The sequence below is a fragment of the Sturnira hondurensis genome, unplaced genomic scaffold, assembly GCF_014824575.4.
Source record: "Sturnira hondurensis isolate 20B ecotype Veracruz unplaced genomic scaffold, ASM1482457v3 Scaffold0021765, whole genome shotgun sequence".
In the NCBI taxonomy this organism is placed as follows: Eukaryota; Metazoa; Chordata; class Mammalia; order Chiroptera; family Phyllostomidae; genus Sturnira; species Sturnira hondurensis.
In genome coordinates this window covers 743436-763096 of record NW_028094396.1, presented here as the reverse complement: position 1 = coordinate 763096, position 19661 = coordinate 743436, and the positions used below count along the sequence as shown (strand labels likewise).

The following is a 19661-nucleotide window of genomic DNA, read 5'->3' as shown; positions in this document are numbered from 1 at the left end:
GGAGTTATAAAAGGCGATTTTATAGCAATATAGACCTACAATAAGAAAAAAATCTTAAAACATTCTAACCTTACACCCCCCAAAATTAAAAAACAAAAAAAAACAAAAAAACCCCACAAGTGAATAGACGAAACAATGAAGATAAGAACAGAAATAAACAAGAGACCAAAAAATGAAAACATCAACGCAACTAAGAGCTGTTTCTTTGAAAAGAGAAAAAAATGATAACCGTTTTGCCAGACTCATCAAGAAACAGAAAGGGCCCAAATAAATGAAATCAGAAGTGAAAGAGAAGTGTGCCAAATGACATCACAGAAATACAGAGAATTATAAGGAAACGACAAACAATTGTACGCCAATGAATGGGAAAGCCTGAAAGAAATGGATCAATTCCCAGAAACATACAATTTCCCACTGCTGAATCAGAAAGAAACAAAATCTGAAGATACTACCTGCTAATAAAATTAAATTAGTAACCAAAAAAACTTCCGACTTCTGGTCAAGATGGTGGTGGCATAGGCAGACATGGCTCGCTTCCTTGAACAACCACATCAAAATTACAACTAAAATATAGAACAACCATTACTCAGAACCATCAAAAATGAAATTGAATGGAGGTCTGACAGTTATAGGATTAAAGAAACCACATCCATCCAGACTGGTTGGAGGGACAGATATATGGACCAAGCTGATCCCACACCCACGTGAAGTGGATAAAAATCTGGGAGGGATATTTCAAGAGCAAGGAGTTCCAGCCTCACTCCAGATTCCAGAGTTCCAGTGCCAAGAAGGTAAGTCCTGATAACTTTTGGCTGCAAAAACCAGCAGGGAGTCAGTGGGTGAAAGAAACTTCCAAAGACCCAAGCAGTTCCCCTTAAAGAACCCACACACAGACTCACCTACTCAGACTCACTCCCTCTGAGCTCCAGTACCCAGGCAACAGCTTGAAAAGCACCAGTGGCATACTGGGAGAAACAAGTGTCTGGCATCAGAGAGTAGAGGCTACTGTCCCTTTTCTGAACCCTCACCTCACAGAGCCGGCATGCTGGTGCCATATGTGAGGCTCCATCAACCTCACTAACCCTGATTAACCTGCCTTAGAGATCCCCAGAGACTCCGCCCCACCCAACTTACGGGCCCATCCAAGCTGCCTTTTCAATTGAATGGTTGGCTGGTCTCGGCTCATGCTGCACAACTTCCTAAATCCTCTCAAATCAGCAACAGCTGGCCTCAGTGAGCCCCAGGCACAGTACTAGCAGCCAGCCAACCTAGATCATATCTTGGCTGCACCTGGGAATCTCCAAGCTCAGCACAAGTAGCAGCCATCTCAGATTGCTTTCTAGTTCAGCCAGGGTGGCCCCAGGAAAAATACAGGTGGGTGCTGACCCTGCCCTGCACCTCCCAGGAAACCCCAGAACCGGCACACCCAGTGGGCAGCCACAGACCTCGCCAGAGCACCACCACCCTGCCCCTCGGCACAGCTGATTCTCTATGGGCAGCGGAGGTTGGTGGTCAGTGGTCACAGCCAGTCTTTGCAGCTGACTGGCCTGGGTAAATCTCTCCTCCCATTGATCTGCCAGCAGCAACCAAGGCTCAACTACAAGAGGAGGGTGTACTCAGCCCACACAAAGAATGCACCTCGAATACACAGCTTAGGTGACAGAAGAGGCTGTACAACTGGACCCTACAGGACACCTACTGTGTGAGGCCATGCTACCAAGTCAGGGAGTCAAAGCAGCTCTACATAACCCATAAAAACAAACCCAGGGAGGCTGCCAAAAGGAGCAGACAAAGAAACATGGCCCAAATGAATGAAGAGATCAAATCTCCAGAAAAAAAAACTAAATAAAATGGAGATAAACAATCTGTCAGATGCAGAGTTCCAAACACTGGTTATAAGGATGCTCAAGGAACTTAGTGAGGACCTCAGCAGCATAAAAAGGGCCCAGTCAGAAACAAAGGACACACTAATTGAAATCAAGAACAATTTACAAGGAAACAACAGTAGAGTGGATAAGGCTGAGAATCAAATCAATGGTTTGGAATAGCAGGAAGCAAAAAACAACCATGCAGAAGAAGAAGAAAAAAGAACCCCAAAATATGAGGACAGTATAAGTAGCCTCTAGGACAACGTCAAGCATTCCAAAATTAGCATCATAGGGGTGTCAGAAGGCGAAGAGAAAGAGCAAAAACTTGGAATCTATTTGAAAAAATTATGAAGGAAAACTTCCCCATTTGATGAAGGAAATAAACATGCAGGTCCAGGAAGCATAGAGTCCTAAGCAAGATGGATACAAAGAGGCTCACTCCAAGACACATCATAATTAAGATGTGAAAGGTAAAGGTAAAGAGAGAATCCTGAAAGCAACAAGAGAAAAGAAGTTAGTTACACACAGGGGAGTTCCCATAAGGCTGTCAGCTGGTTTCTCAAAAGAAACTTTGCAGGCTAGAAGGGATTGGCAAGAAGTATTTCAAGCCATGAAAAGCAGGGACCTACAGCCAAGATTGCTCTACGCAGCAAAGCTATCATTTAGAGTTGAAGGGCAGATAAAGAGCTTCCCAGACAAGAAAAAGCTAAAGGAGTTCATCATCACCAAACTATTACTATATTCGAAATGTTAAATGGACTTAGTAAAGAAAAAGATCAAAACTATGAACAACACAATGGTAATAAATATAAATCTATCAACAGTTGAATCTAAAAAACAAACTATGGAAACAAGCACAGAGACAGTGTCATGGACATGGAGAATGTTAGATGGGAGGGACTGTGGGGGACTGGGTGAAGAGGTGAGGAGATTCAAAAGTACAAATAGGTAGTTACAGAATAGCCATGAGGATGTAAAGTATAGTATAGGAAAGGGTGTAAACAAAGAACTTATATGCATGACCCATGGACGTGAACAACAGTGGGGGGATTGCCTGAGGGACTGGAGGTTGCAGGGTGGAGGGGGGCAAAGGGAAAATATAAGGACAACTGTAATAGCATAATCAATAAAATGTAATGTAAAAAAACCCACAGGGAGGTTATTTAAAAACAACAACAACAACAACAAAATGAACTACAAACAAAGGCCCTGGACCAGATGGCTTTACAAGTAATTTTACCAAATTTTCAACAAAAAACTAATACTTATACTTCTCAAACTTATTTCAAAAATTGAAAGAGGAAGGATGGCTCCCGAACTCATTTTGTAAGACACACATTACCGAAACTAGACAGACAGACAAATTATTGGCTCAACTTCGAGTTTATGCCTTGGTTAATCAATATCCCTGATGAACTTGGATGTGCAAATCTTCAATAAATTATTAGCAAACTGCATTCAGCAATACAATATAAAGGTCATACAACATGATCAAATGAGATTTATTCCCAGGATGCAAAGTTGGTTCAACATCCACATATCAATTACCGTGACACACCACATAAAAAATGGATAAAAATAATACGATCATATCAAGCAGAAAAGCATTTGACCAAATCAAGCACCCATTTATAATAAAAACTCTCAGCAAAGTGGGTAGAGGGGAACACACCTCAATATAATCAAGGCCATGTATGACAAAACCACAGCTAACATCCCAAAGGTGAAAAGCTGTAAGCTTTATCCCTCAGATCAGGAACAAGACAAGGATGTCTACATCACCACTTTTATTAGACATAGTATCAGAAGTCTTAGCCTTAGCAACTAATAGAGAAAAAGAAATAAAAGGCAACCAAATTGAAAAGAAAGCTGTCACTATTTGCAGATAACATGATACTATATATATAGAAAAAACAGTAAAGAGTCCACCAAAAAATAATTACAACTAATAGATGAAATCAGTAAATTTGCAGGATACATAATTAATATTCAGAAATTGGTTGTGTTTTTATACACTAACGATGAACTATCAGGAAGAGAAATGAAGACAACCATCCCATTTACATTTGCCTCAGAAAGAACAAAATACCTAGGAATAAGTTTAATGGGGGTAAAAAGGCTAGCACTTAAAAAACTACAAGATAGTGCTAAGGAAAATCGAAGACACAAGTAAATGGAAGGACATAATGTGTTCACGGGCTGGAAAAACTGACACCATTAAAATGTCCATATTACCCAAAGCAATCTACAAATTTGATGCAATCCTTATCAACAGCAGTTTTCACAAAACTAGACCAAATAATTCTAAAATTGATATAGACCACAAAAGACCCCAAATAGCCAAAGTGATATAAAGAACAAAGTTGGAGGTATCAGGCTGCCTAATGTCAAATTACATAAGGATATAGTCATCAAAACAGCATGGTACTAGCACAAAACGGACACACATTAACAGACTAGAACAGAGAGGGCAGAAATAAACCTGCATTTATACGGTCACTTAATTTATGACAAAGGAGGCAAGATTATACAATGATAATGATAATGTAAGGACAGCTCTTCAATAAGTACCATTGGGAAAACTGGACAGATACATTCTAAAGAATGAAACTATTCACTTTCTTACACTATATACAGGAACAAACTCAAAATGCATTAAAGACTTGAAAAAATGTAAGTAAGACCTGAAACTGTTAACTCCTAGAAGAAAGCATAGGCAATAAACTCGTTGACAATGTTCTCGGTCATTTTTTTGGATACGTATCAGCGGGTAAGGGAAACAAAAAATACATATTTAAACAGGAGGGATTACATCAAGCTGAGAAGTTTTTTGCACAGTGCATGAAATCATCCACAAAATGAAAAGAAAACCTGATGAGTGAGAAGATACATCTGATAAGGGGTTAATATTCAAAACACATATTAAACTTATACAACACTGAAAAAACCCACTGATTAAAATATGGGCAGATGACCTGAACAGACATTGCTCCAAAGAGGTCATACAGATGGCCAATAAATATATGATATTCAACATCTGTAATCAAAACCAGGGAAGTGCAAATTGAAGCCACAATGAAGTACCACTTCACACCTTCGGAATGGCTATCGTCAATAAATTAACACATGCTGGCAAGCATGTGGAGAAAAGGGAACCCCCAATGCACAGCATTGTGGGTGGGACTGTAAACTGGTGCAACCACTATGGAAAAACAGTCCGGGAGTTCTGCAAAAATTAAACATAGAATTACTATTCGATCCAGTAATTCCATTTCTGGGTGTTTATCTGAAGAAATCAAAACACTAATTCGAAAAGATATATGCACTCCTATGCTCACTGCAGGATTATTTACAATAGCCATCATGTGGAAGTGACCCAGACACCCATCGATAGACAAATGGATGAAGACATGTCTGACAGAAAGACTGATACCATATGATCTCATATATATGTGTAATCTAAAATAAAGAAACAAACAAACAAAAAAAGTAAAAAGAAAAATCCAACTTATAGAGAATAGACTGGTAGTTTCCAGAGGTGAGGGCTGGGCGTGAGCTGGGGGTGAATGGAATGGGTAAAGGCGGTCAGAAAGTACAAACTCGCAGTTGTAACGTAAATGTCATGGGGGTGTCGTGTACAGCACAGTGACTACAGTTAACAACACTGTACTGCATATTTGGAAGTTGTTAAGAGAGGAGATCGTAAAAGTTATCACCAGAAAAAAATTCTTTAAGTATGAATGATGACGGATATTAACTAGACTCACTGCAGTGATCACTTTGCAATATACACAATTATTAAATCACTATGTTGTACACTGAAGCTAATATTGTATGTAAATTATACCTCAAAAATATCAAATACAAAAGTGCTAAATATAAAAATGTTACAAAATAAGTTTCATAAATACAGAACCTATTGTGAGATACTATTTTATAAGATTCTTTACACATAAATCATCATATTTTAATGGTAGGATGTATGCTCCCACTGAATACCTTATTTTAAAAAAGGAAAAGCAAATAAGCACTCACAGCTGCTTAGGGATCAGAGGTCTTCAAAATTTTTGCTCAGGTATTTCTAAAGAGCTGAGAAAAATCTATGAATATTTTGAGTTGCAAAAGATGTCATTTCTAGAGAACAGAAAACATTAACGGATCATCCTAGAATGGTTGCATCACTCTTGTAAGTGAATGCAGTGGGATCCAGGTGCTACAGTGATCTGATACTCAACAGCTCCACTTGAAAACAATGAAAATGCTAAGACTATGATACTTGGGAAAATTTACATTTTGGGGGAACTCCTATTTTCATTCCACCCTTTCCAAAGAATTTTATTCTAATGCAATATATATTTATGTCAAAAAACCCTTTAACTGATCATTTTCTTCATGACAAAAATATTAAATTGAAATTTTCCTGTGACTGTAAGTCCCTGAGTGTTAAAAATTCTTCTGTATTGCGTTACCATTTACAATTGTTATAAGCATCAAATTAAAATGGTTATAGTCATAAAATTAACTTATGCTTATGACAAAAGCATAAAGTCTGATTATTTCAGAAGTGCATTTCTTAGTGAGATGAATGGTACCTCTTCCCCCCTGCATTCGTTTATGTGTATACTGTAGTTCAATATTCCTCACTACTGGGAAGTTAGACTTTAGTGTAAATTCTACTGCTTTCTCTGGGTGCAAATATTGAGAAATTCTATTATAATAAAGTAGACATGAAAGAAGTTCTGTTACAGCCAGGTCTCTCAACATTTTGACTCCGTACAAATTAACTACCAAAAATCACACCCACATCAAGATCTAGTATCAAAAAATAGTTTTCAGTCTTCTATCAATCAACGACTTGTTAAAAGGTATACCAGTATTCTACGAGAAGACCCCCTAGTCGTTCACTTCGTCAGCACGGACGACACACGCCATAGCAACATCCTGGGTAGTCCAACCCATTTCAACTACTGCTTCCATCCTTTCATAATAACCACACCAAGGACGGACATAAAAGCCCTTAGGTGACAGGAGGAACTTTTATGTGTCTTCTGGATAGAACTTCTGTGATGATGGAAATGTTCTACATCTGCACTGTCCAATATGGTAGCCACGTGTGACTATTTAAATTTAAAACTTCATAATGTTCAATATTGACATGTAGCTAGTAGCAACTCTAATGAACATCACATTTAGACTATTCTACTCAAAGTGTGGTCTGCAGCTTTGGCTGGCAGCTTACTAAAAGTGCCTAACCTCAGGCTCTGCCTCAGATCTACTCAATCATATTATCCCTTTTAACAAAACCCCCAGGTGATGCACACGTACTGAAAGTTTGAGAAGCGCTAGTGCTAGTAACCCCTAATTTGCATAAAGTTTTTTCTAATATTGCCCCCGCCCCCCCCAAAAGAAACTGCCTCCATGAAATGTCCACCCTCAGGCCTTAATTCCTGCTCCCAGTCATACAGTGCAAAATCGAAAACTCCTTCCAAGCAACAGCCCTTCCAATTATTGGAGCAGCTACTAAATTCTACCCTCTCCCCCCTTTTCCCCACATCTAATTTTCTCAAGGTTAGATACACAGAACTTCAACCACTTCACGAGGCCCCAGACTGGAGTCCAGACACTTGCAAAGCACGTGTCAAAGTCGGTGAGTCAAAGAGCAAGCTGCTCTCTGTGTCCCCAAGAAACTAACAGTTCCTTGTCTCTAGGCTTTTCAAACCGACTCCCCAGGCCGACAGTAGGGTCGATCCGCCTGTTTGGCTCTTTTGCTGTCACCCGCAGCCCAACTCCAGTCACCTTCTTTTACTGTCCTCCATCTGCCGGTCTCCATTTCAGCTAACCACCCCCCGCCCCTTCTTCCCACTCGCGGGCTGACACCTGACTCAGAAGACGTGGTCGAGACACAATGCCTCGCAGATCTATGTAGACGGGAGAAGAGAGCCCGCTCTTCAGCACGAAGTTCCCAAACTTGAAAGCCTGCACGTCGTACAGATCCGTCACCAAGGACCCCAAAGCTGCATCGGTGGCCGACATGGTGGAGAGGTCCACACTCGCTCCAAACTCACTCCACACCCGGAAGAATGCTGGGACCGCGGCGCTCCTGTGACGTCACCGGGGAAGGCCCGCCTCTTCCGTCCCTTTCAGGCAGCCGGGCGGGCTCAGTGCGCGCGCTTTTGGAGCCTAGCTAGCGAGGGTGTGTGGCAGCTGTGAAACTTGCCTTGGGAATTACGCTTCTTCTGGCTGCCCCTGGATGGGATCGCCGGATTGTAAAGCCTCGAAGAGTTAGAGCGCTTCCAAGATCATGAAGTCAAGCCTTTCAAGAGACCGTGAATCCTGCCCACTTTTTAAAGCTTAATGACCTCTGAATCCTCTTTCCTACTTGGCCACGTATATAGTTATTTACTTATTAGCCACGACCCCCATCCGGTTTCGAAAAGTAAAGTCCTCGGAGACAGGGACCTTTTCTCAATTCTCCCTTGAACTTCATGGTCACGTGACAATGTTAGCAATTTTCAAGTGGGACTCTAGAGCGCCAAACAGGTTGATTCATTTTGTCGGCTCTACGTGTCCTGGAGGCGGTGTTTATTCCCTTAGAAAGCGCAAATGCTTGGCACGTAATAGGTGTGCAGCTGATGAAGACAGGGAGGAGAGCAGAGGAGGATGAACTGACGGTATCAAGGTCATCCAGGGGGTAACCTGGCCTGCTAATCCGAAAACCCAAGCGAATTTGTTCTTGGCAAATAAATCCCTTAGAGTGGAGGAAATTCTCATGTTGTAGAAGGCAATACTTTAAGGAAAATAATCCATAAAGTCATAAGTCTAATGATTGTTACCCATCAAATTGGTTCTGATTTCATTTCAATATTTTTTAGAAGATTTTACTTATTTTTAGAGAGGGGTAGGAGAGAAACATCAATGTGTGGTTGCCTCACCCACCGTCTGGGGACCTGGCCTGCAACCCAGGCATGTGCCCTGACTGCGAATCCAGTGACTCTGGTTCTTACTCAATCCACTGAGCCACACCAGCCAGGGCTCATTTCAATAGTTTTATGTAATTTCTCTTGAAGAGATTGTGCTGATGAGCCAGTGTGAAGAACCTGTACATTAATACTTGTTTCTCATTTTAAATAAATGCAATAAAATCTTGATGAAATAGAATCCAGATATTAGAACATTTGGTTCTTATTGGCTGTTCAAAACACTTCAATCCCTAACACTCTAACCAACTGACACTGACATTGTACTGTGAATCAGTCTTTTTTGCATTTCGGTGGCACTTACAGTCTTTCAAAGCCTGACCATGTCCCCATGGGCTAATCCAGATTCCTCAAGTTCATACATAAACTTGTGAGATCCAGAACAAATGGCCTTCCAATTTGCTAACAAAGTTGCCACATGAAACACTAGAATGAAATTAACAATTAACACGTGAGGCTTACTCAGCAATATTTTGAATAAAGGAGTGCCTTAGAATACTTCTCCAGGCTACAAAATTGTTACTTTCTATGCAAAATCCTGGATAAAAAGTATTGTAATAATAATGTGATTTTGTGTACCTTGTGAAAGGCTTTCATACACTTGGGAAAAGAGAGAAAAAATACGATTTTTGAACAAAGGTTTTAATTAGAAGGAAAACAAGAAGGCCACCAGAAATAATTATCTTTAGTATAGTATATTTATAGGAATGCATAACTTGTGAGATGTACATTTTGAAGTCATCCATAACTTATAACATTTACTTAGTATAACAAGACAGCAGGTCATCACTTTACAACATTACACGTGAGTGAATTTGACTTACAAATAAAATATATACAACCTACCTTTACAAAATGACATTGTGTGCATACAAAATGAATAACTGCAGAAAAATTTAAAAATAATCAGACAACCAAAACCTAGAAGATACACTTAAGGCAGACCAGCAAGACACTGAAATAATTAAGGCTGTGGAATTCTTCTGCACCTTGAAAATATAGAGCTATTTATCAATACTGTGGAGTGATTTTTTAAATCAATTGTTACAAGCCTTATGGACGTATGTACTTATATGTATATGTGTAATGGTCTCTATGGGGAAACCTGTCCACTTATGCATAAGGCCCTTTATCTGAATGGCCGGAGAAGCCACGTCAAACTCTCAAAAGACTTGGTGGGGTGGGGTCACTCAAAACCAAAAGGTGTCAATGCAGTTTGCAAACCAACTGCTAATGATTCAACTATAAACTTACTTCTGACTCCATATAAATGTAATGACTGACATGGTGGCCCCATTATGTTTTAGGCTTCATTGATTTGGTTTTGTGGACTTCAAAAGACAGCAAATAATCCCTAATTCAGTAGAATGTAACTCTACCCATCAGCCCTAATGGTTTTGAATGGCCCCGGATGGTTTTCCAACAGAAAAATGGACCCACCTTGGGCTGTCTTCCAATGGATAGATTTCTGCATATGAGCAATAACATATACATACATATTATACACTATATACATGTACAGATGTACATATATCCATGTTTTCCAACGGTTTGCATTTTGATCACTACTGTTCTCTGGCTAGGATCTCACTACGAAGAGGAGGTTTAGTGTTTTCACAGTCCTCACGTTCATCCTAACTACGGTGTTACTCCTCTTCCCCACAGAGTAGGCCGAAGTTTGGCAGAACCAGAGGGGAAAGCACCGGGGCTAAAAAAAAAACAAGAGTCAAACACAGAGATGACAGATATGGCTTCAGTTGGTTAAAGAAGACGTGTATTTGTTAACTTCAAATTCACAGCCGCAGTCTGTGAGGTCATCGCAGTCCGAGCAATACTCCTGGGTGGGGATACACTTCTTGACAGAAGTCAGGCGTGGGCGGCGCCCTTGTGCCAGCTCCCCCTGGGCCAGCAGGTTGGCTTCCTTAAATTAAGCCTCAGGAGTGGGGACTTCGGGAATTTTACTTGCATGTTTTCCCACCACCCTCCCTGTTCTCAGCTGTCCTCACTCTCCAAAATAACAGTTATCTGAATAAACAGTTAATCTCGAATATTCGAGTAGAAGCTAAATCTGACAGCAGTTTCAACTCTCCCAGCAATAAGGCTGAGAGGAGAACACAAAGCCTGTGAGTATTAATTTCAGGCTTTCCGTAAATATCCCTTAAAGATGAAAATTTGTCTTAGACTAATTTCTTCTCCTCTAACGTCTACATATATTTAAATGAAGAAGAAAATATGGCCTATGATATTTCTACTATTTCTGTATAGATTTCTCACATGAATAATATTTTCTAAACGGCTAGTGCTGTGAACCAAATTTCAGCCCTTTTTAACCCTCTAGAATTAATGAAACGATGAGAGCCTCAGAGGTTTTAGAAAATGAATATTAACATAGCAGCTTCCCTTATCTTAGTGGAGTATGTGTAAACCTGCCCCAGGTTTCCTCATTCATTTTCCAATGATTCCTAAATTTTAAATAGTTAAGAAAAACCATAATACAAATAACCCACTGAAAGCTCATTTACTGTGTTTGCCTCGCCCAGACTCCACAGAGATGCCACACGGCAGAGAAAAGGTCAAAATTCCTCAAAACTGAGCAAGAAACGGTATTTGCACTTTTGCCCTACTCAGAGACCCCTTCTGTGTGAAATATCCCCTCCTCTCTCAAACTCACGGGACAAAGTTTTAGTTAATGCACAGAAATAGCCATCATCTGGTGTATAATGGCTCCCTCACATTGTCACAAATGCCCACGCTCTTCCACAGAGGTGAGAAAAAAGTAATGACTAGCTCACGGGCGCTAAATCATGGAGACTGTGAGGAGGCAAATATTACACTCCTGAGAAACCTAATTATCTTTAAAAAAGGATCCAAAGTTTTCCCCTCCCAAAACCAAGAGTTCTCTTCCCTTCTACACCTGGGCATTTCATTGGTCCTGGAGCAGATGACTGACTGTGAGACTGAAATAATGGGCTGTGAGGTTGGACAGTATTCTGTTCTCACTCCTGCCCTCCCGGTGAGGACAGCGGCTGTTTGGGTTCTTCTCTGCCGATTTCTCCAGCGCACAAGGCTTGAGAAGAGAGAGGGGTGGCTGGTTTGGAGGGCATCTTACTCTTGGCGTCTGCCACCAGGAACACTGGTGAAAACAGCTTATTGACAGAAAGACTTCAACCAGCTCTCCTAACCCTTTTCTGTAGACAAGCTTTCAAATGATCGAAATTATAGGCTAAGACCAAGTAACATGTAGGCAAAGAGCACCTAGGACTTCCAATTAAAATCAATTTGTAGAATTTAACTTCGGGAGTTTGCAAATGGTTGTCTAAAGACATGAATATTGAAAACCTGCAATGTTCAAGTTCCCGTCAATGAAATTCTCAGCACTGGCAGTGTGTAGCACTTTTTTAAAAGTCCAGGTATTATCTAGACATCCCAACTAAGGAATTCTTCCAACATGCCTGTGAAATTAATGCACGCCCTCCTTCCCACTAACTCCTATTTTAACAGTGGGGACGTTGGGGGCAGAAAACACAAAGACTTTCTGTTAGAAAGGACGAATCAGGAATGATTGAGGCTGGAACTCAAGAATTCCTAGGCTCACCTTATATTCAGATGTTTTCATTTCAAAGATATTAAAAAATAAAGAAAACAATTCTGCAACATCAGTCAGTCCAAACACAACGAACTTCTCTACCTCCCACCCTCCCCTCTGAAAGGCACTATTATACAGCTTTGTGAGCCGCAGAGCAGTGAGGCCGGCTTGCCTCTCTGCCTCCCCTGCTCCCCCAAGAGTGTTCATGGCTGTGAGAGACCGAAGCACACTGCCAACATGACAATTTTGCTCTTAAAAATGTTCCCACATTCAGCTGTGAGTGGATATAAATCTATTTAATTTGAAACAATCATAAAAGATGTAGCAAATCCTTATACCTTTTAAAAATTACTATGGGTTGTCCCTGATCTCGCCCTTCTTCCTCCACCCCACCTTTACAACCCCCCCAAACCTATGCAGTGAATATAAGCCAAGCAAGAAATTTGTGAATTTACCCAACACTTATTTTCCCGAGTTCAACCAGAAGTTCACTTTCATTAATTCCTCATTAATTCCAAATTGAGTTTTGATGTCAAGGACCACACTCCGTAATTAAGGAAGTGGACTATTGTCTGTTCTTTCTCCTCTTCTCGAACACAAAGGAATAACTATCTCTTCCAAAACAGGTAGGAGAAAGGGGTCCCTGGGCCTTCATCTCTCACCCCATTTGCCCACAGGGCAACCTACAGCACATTCGCCAGACCTGTTGGGGAGTCCTTGTCACCTCCAGCTCGTTAGGGAGAATTCCTGAACCAGAACTACCACCTCTTTCCTGCGGGGAGGAACCAGAGGCTTTGCAGACAGGGGGCTTCCCCCTGTTGTTTTCCTTCAGTTTCCAAACTATACAAAATATATGCCCTTTCTCTTCAGGCTTCTATGAAATTCATTCTACTCTAATGATTGTACTTTGGCTCCAGGTAACAAAATCATGCTATGTTTCATGTCTATGTCCTTCTTCTCCTGTCCCCCCACTTTCCCAACAAGTGTCCTGGGGGTGGGGGATTCCGTGCGACCTCCTATCTGGATCATCCCCACTCTGCTGTGAAGGCTGATACAAAAGCTTTGGCTCCAACATTCTGTCAACTGCTTTCCCACCACACAGCCCCATTTACGCTCCCCTGTGCCATCTGCACCACTGTCCTAGGCCCTACCCTTCCCACGTGGAAACTCAGCTTTGCCCCCTGCATGGTCATAAACACTCCACATGGCTCAGCAGGGGGCTCTGCAGTCACTTCCCCCTTCGGACAGAAGGGAACTTGCTGAGCCACACGTACCACTAGGTGACTATCTGGACCATCCTTCCCCCTCCCCCCGCCCCCCACCCTCCCCCCAGCCTACACTCTATCGCATATCAGCCTGGGCACCAGGCTTCCTTCTTTTATGATATGTCTTGTAATGAAGACATGTTTGCTAAATGAGTTTTTAGTAAATTGTTTTAAATTTTAAAATATTACATCGTATAACATTTGTGTATACATTTCTTTTTAAATGAAGACTACGGAGGGTTAGTCAAGAGAGCGCTCTGAGGAAGGGACCCTTGATGGCCCCGGGCCATTCGAAAACTAGGAAACGGACATAGTTAAAGTCAGTCTCCACATATTTGGTTAATTCTGAAACCACTAAGTGCTATCTAGTCTTATTGCTTATACTTTCCATTAATTTATTAACTTATAACCTTGGATGGGATGAATTGGAGGGTAGATGAGGAAGGTGACTTTGAAATCAGTGGGAAAGAATGATGAGTGTTTTCAATTCTACATTTCTATGGTGGGAATAAGTGTTTTCACACACGCAAGTTCAGGCTCAGTTTCCAAAACTCTTTTTCATTGAACTAAGTCTGTAGTTCTATCTACCCTTCCTCAGCTCTGTGCTTGCATTTCCGTGCTGCATGGTTTCAATGCTCTTCATCCTATCACAGGAGAGAAGCAGTGCCATTCAATCTGACGTGGCCAAACACTTGAGTTACGTTTTTAAAATATTATTTGCATAACCTCAAGTTTCAAAACACACTTTAGAAAACAAAGAGTGGATCGCAGACAAACACAAAAACAAAAATGCTTTCCGAAACAAAGAAAGAAAAAACATGAAATGCTCAGGTTTCACTGTTCTTCCACTAGCAGAATAAAGGGCAGTTAGCAGGCATCTAGTGTGGAGAATGCACACCAGCAAGCAGCATTGGCCTCGAAGTGCAATTAGTCCTTTTCAGTGCCGGCAAATATGGATGGCTGGGTGGTGGTAGGCAGTGCAATTGCAGTTAAAATTCAACGCTCTATCAGGGTGATGTAGCAGATTTTATTCCATGGCTTCAAAAAGGACTTGGGACCAGGCCTTGAAAAGGTCTATATGGCTGCCTCCTTTTGGTGAGCACCCCTTAGCTTCCACGAGGGTTAGAAATCAGGTAGACCAGCTGTCTGAGGACTGAGTTGGACAGCCGTAGAGGACAGCAGAAAATGTCGTTAGGTGTTCAGAGGAACTGTGGAAAAGGTTTTTGTTTGCCCTTTTGCGCGAACCTGTTGTATCTGCCATGAACTTCAAACCAAGTGTAGGCATAGAAAGAGCTCACGACTCTCACCGTAATTTGGACTTAGTTCCTGGCAGGTTTTCCTGCCAGATTGACTCTGAGCTGCCAGTGGATGTGGGAACAGCATTTCACATACAGAACCTGTCTTAGTCAGATGCCTGTGTCGGAGAGAAAACTCCAGTCCACAGATTTCAAAAGGGGAACTGCTTTCTCTCAATGCACAGGCTCTGGTAAAGATTTTTATACAGGATTTATAAAATACTCTAAAAATCTTGTCATCTAATTGTGCTTAGTCAAAACAATGTAATGCTTCGGCAGATAAATTACTGTCTTAACTGGAGCACTAAAAAGTCACTTTGATTGATTTCATATATATCTCTGTATTATAAAACTCTGAAATCTGAATGGGATATGTTTCACTGTGTGTGTACATGAATCTCATTAAGAAACTATAAGTGATATAAACCAGAACGGTTGGCATACTTGACATCTCTGTTAAATAGAACTTTTTGCTTGGAATTTCAGCACAGGCAGAAACCTTTTATACTCACCACAATGAGCTGAAGTTTTGCCCACTTACCCACTCATTTTGGAATGCACAATTAACATTTTGTGACAGCTAACATTCTCGTTATCCTTGGCCCTCTTTGAAATACTCTCTGTGACTTTCTCCTTTATCTCTTGTGAACGACCTTCTGGAAAGCCCTGGATCTCGGGGTGATTTTACTGCTGCTCAGACCCTGAATAACCACTGACGAGGTTTAAGAGGGACCATCTCTCAATCCAGAGAACTGCATGGAGTGAAATAATGAACAGAATTATTTACAGACACATTCAGTCTTGCTTTGGCTCACACTACACTTCCATGTGAAACCTCAAGGGCTGGGACGTAACCTCAATGGCTACGTCCCTTGGTTGACCCGGCTGACGATGTAGCTCTTGACATTGGGAATAGGCCGCACATCGTTCTGGTGCTTGCGGCGTTCTATGAAGCAGGCCAGGCGGGAGGTGTCCAAAGGGATCTTGGAGTAGCTGCCATTGTGGGGCTGCAGCCATGGGTGCTGGAGGCAGGTGGCTGCTGTGGGCCGCCTCCGGAAGTCTTCCTGCAGGATCACATTGATGAAATCTCTGGCGGCATTGCTCACGCCACAGAAGTATTCATGGGGGAAGCTGAAGTCCACCCTGCATACATTGATACACGTCTCCTCTTTGCTCTCATCCAAGAAGGGGGAGACTCCACTCAGCATGACATACGTCAGCACCCCGATGCTCCAGATGTCGGTGCCCAGGGACACAGGGATGCCTTGGATCACTTCCGGGGCAGCAAACTCAGGGTTCCCCAGCAGGTGGTGGATGTGGAAGTGCCCTGAGATCTGGACAGCATCCTCCAGGTCGATGAGCTTCACTCGAGGCACTGGAATCCGCAGGTCAATGAGCAGGTTCTCGGGCTGAGGAGATGCAAGGAGGCAGGGAGAAGGGAAGGCAAGTTCAGCTCTCTGCCTCGACTCTCATCAGTAGGACTCCATTAGTTCAAGCGCAGCGCTGCTGCTCTTTGATAAAGCCTATAACAAATGGCATTGGTCCCCAACCTTTTTGGCGCCAGGGCCCAGTAGCGTGAAAAGCGGGGTGGGGGAGGGGGGAGCATACGGGAGGCCGAGCTCAGGTTAGCTTTGCTTGCAGCCTGTCCTAACAGGCCACGGGGCGGGGTGGGGGGGGGGAGGGGTGCGGGGGGGTGCGGACCCCTGGCGCTTGGGACATTCCCTCTTCAAAGTGCACAGGAGGCTTCAAACTAAGCTAAACTGAGTTTGCGTGAAATCGTGTCTCTTAACTACCCCCTGCTTCTGCGCTAAATCAAGTGAAGAATAAATTACTCATTTTGGAAAACAAAGGCCTTTCTTTTAGCATTATGGAAAAGTTGACATTTACTTGCTTCCTTCTACAAAATTAGACATAGGGGCCAAAGCTTGCCTATCTTCTTCTCTCACTCCAAATGTCATTGCATCATTGTGCTCTCATTAGCTCATGAATAACACACTTCAAGTGTGTGATAACCTGGTTTCTGTTTAATATTCATGAGGATTCTAATCTAAGTAAATAAAATGAATTAGCATTTACATCTCTCAAGGGCAATGACTGGCAGGTTGGACTTCATCATGTCCCTGCAAGGGTCGCTATTTCTTATTACCTTGATGTCCAAGTGAGCAACCCTGCAGTTGTGAAGGTACTGCAGGGCCTCCATGATGTCTCGGATGTAGAAAGCTACCTTCTCTTCCATGAGCTCATCGTGATTCATAAGGTAGTCTAAGAGCCGGCCATCATCCATCCTGCGAGCAGAGAAGAAAGGCTAAGGAAATCGGTTTGTAACAAAACAGAAAAATAACGCACATACAAACCTGTAAGATCTTTCCCACTCCCTATGGTAAAGATCAACGTGGTAATACAGGCATATTTTAGTTAGAGCCCTAAGTTAGTATAATGTTCAGAACTAAAATAAATAAATGAGCAAACAAGTAAATAAAGAAAATGGCAAATGTGGTGTACTTCAGGGAAGAAAGCTATATAACTTTGTTTAAGACACATTCTGTTTTGTTAACTTTTTTTTATCCTCACCTGAGGACATTTATTCATTGCTTTTAAAGAGAGAGGAAGGGAGAGAGGAAAACATTGATGTGAGAGAGAAGCCTTCATTGGTTGCCTGCTGTATGTGCCCGGACCAGGGATTGAACCTGCAATCTTTCAGTTATGGGATGGCACTCCAACCAACTGAGCCACACTGGCCAGGCTGTTTTGTTAACTTTTAAAATCGCTCATGGGGGGAAAGTTCTAACTGAAAGATCCTTTGAGAGGTTAGGTTGCAAAACAGAGAAAGTCTTCAGATGGGGAGGGGGAGAGAGATTGAGAGCTATCTGGGCAAATCCTGATTAACAGGAACCCGGTGCCTCCTGCCTATAAGCAGTCCCACATATGTCTTGCAAATTGCTTTTATTTGTCAAGTTTTCATTGGGGAAAAACTGAAAGTAGGCAAAGTTTAGCCTTGGCATTCCTGGCCCCTTTTTGAATATTTTGCCTTTTAGCAATTTTCCAACCTTAAAAACTGAAAGACACAGGTTAGGAGGAGTCCGGCAGACCCCAAATTGAATCACCCACCTCCCTGTGAAGAACGTGCAAGGATCAAGAGAGAAGAGGCATTTACACACAGTCGGTGGCAGGAGTACGTGCTCAATAAATGTCAGCTACTTTCAGGTGCCTTGTGTCCTCTTTAGCGAGCAGTGACCACATGTCAGGCAGTTACTCCCCAAGTGCATGGGGCTGTGAGAAACACACCTCGGGAAATGCCCGGCACAGAAGCTTGAGCAAGAGTCAGAAACTCCTTCCGAGCACGGCTGAAGACCACCCCCAACCCCCAACCCCAGCCAAGTTTCCAACCTTTTCCCTAGCTAGTTCCTTCCTACTGGTCTATTCTGCTTTCCTTGACAGGATCAAAGGTTAGAACCAATGAAAATCTGCGTTGCCTTCCTTTCTCTGTCTCTGCCAGGGTTGGGGTGTGAGTGGTGAGCGTGGAGTGAAGTTGTATCGGGCTTGTTTGATGCGTCCCCCTGGGCTTCTTGGAGCACTAACAGGAGAAATTAACAATAGCACTGCTGTGAGATCCGAAAGTCTCAGTGGCCAAGCTCATCCTTAGAGCCCTTGGGGAATGCAGACGCCCATGCCCTGCCATAGACCCGAGGATCAGAACCTCGGTTGTCGGCTCCAGTTGCTTGGTAGAGGAAAGCTCTGCCAGTGACTGGGTGGCCAGGAAGCTACTCAGTCACAGCGGAACCGAGATTTAGCACAGGAACTGCCTCTCTTACCTACACTTCGGGTCCAACCTAGTCCCTCCCTGTGTTCTCAGAGCAGCCCTCTCCAAAACACGCATTTACCACGCTATATTGAAATTGGCAGTTGGTCTTCCTCATTCTACCTGTAGCTCCTCAAGGTCAAGAACTATTTTTTCATCTTTGTTCCTCCTACCCTGGTCCAGGTCATAGTGAGTGCCCAGTAAACGCTGAAACTAGTGTGGTCCAATATTCATCTAATTTAATCGCTGCAACATCTCTGAGAAGTGGGAATAATTCTTAAGACTTCACAGATAAGGACCCTAAGGAAGTCAAGTACACTGGCTCCAAATCACAGACCTGGGGGTAGCGCCCAGTTTCTTCATTCCATTGCACTAAGAGCCTGGGAATTCACACCTTCCCTCAGGATGCTGGCCTGCAAACCTGGGTTCCTGTACCACTTTGGTATGCAAGTGACAATACCTTTTGTTGGAAGCATAGTCAAGTGCAGCAAGTTGTCACTTGTAAACAAAGACAATTCACTGTCCACAGAATACACCTTTTTGAGTCAGGAAGCTCCCAAACAGGTTAGGCTCTGAAAGACTTTTTAAGTGTATTGGTTAAGTACAAAGTGACAGTGTACTGGCTACTACACAGCTGTATTCGGATCACAAAAGAATTGCAAATACTAACAGTGTTGTTTTTGTCTCCTCTCATTTCTTTTCAGCCAATTTAAAAGTTTAGCCTAAGATGTTTGTACTTTGGTGTTTTTTTTCTTCATAAATAAAGTTATGATGAATCACTGCTTCAAAGACCCACATACATATGCAGCTAGACCAGTGACTTTCTACCATTCTCATTTCAGGGCACACGTAAACTAATTACTAAAAATCT

The 19661-nt window shown here is 42.3% G+C and overlaps 2 protein-coding genes across 6 annotated transcripts in view; both read right to left on the bottom strand.

Moving 5' to 3' along the window:
* Positions 1–7991, bottom strand: part of UMPS (uridine monophosphate synthetase) — a 28283-nt gene extending 20292 nt beyond the window's left edge. The window contains exon 1 of the mRNA XM_037033675.1: positions 7746–7991. Coding sequence (XP_036889570.1) covers positions 7746–7901 — 156 coding nt within the window. The 5' untranslated portion in view covers positions 7902–7991. The remainder of the gene's footprint in view (positions 1–7745) is intronic.
* A 5771-nt stretch (positions 7992–13762) lies between these two features.
* KALRN (kalirin RhoGEF kinase) overlaps positions 13763–19661 on the bottom strand; it is a 706454-nt gene continuing 700555 nt past the window's right edge. For all 5 annotated transcript variants that reach the window (XM_037033686.1, XM_037033687.1, XM_037033688.1 and 2 more), the window contains 2 exons: positions 17138–17276; positions 13763–16400 (listed from right to left, as the gene is read on the bottom strand). In XM_037033686.1, coding sequence (XP_036889581.1) covers positions 15855–16400; positions 17138–17276 — 685 coding nt within the window. In that variant the 3' untranslated portion in view covers positions 13763–15854. The remainder of the gene's footprint in view (positions 16401–17137; positions 17277–19661) is intronic.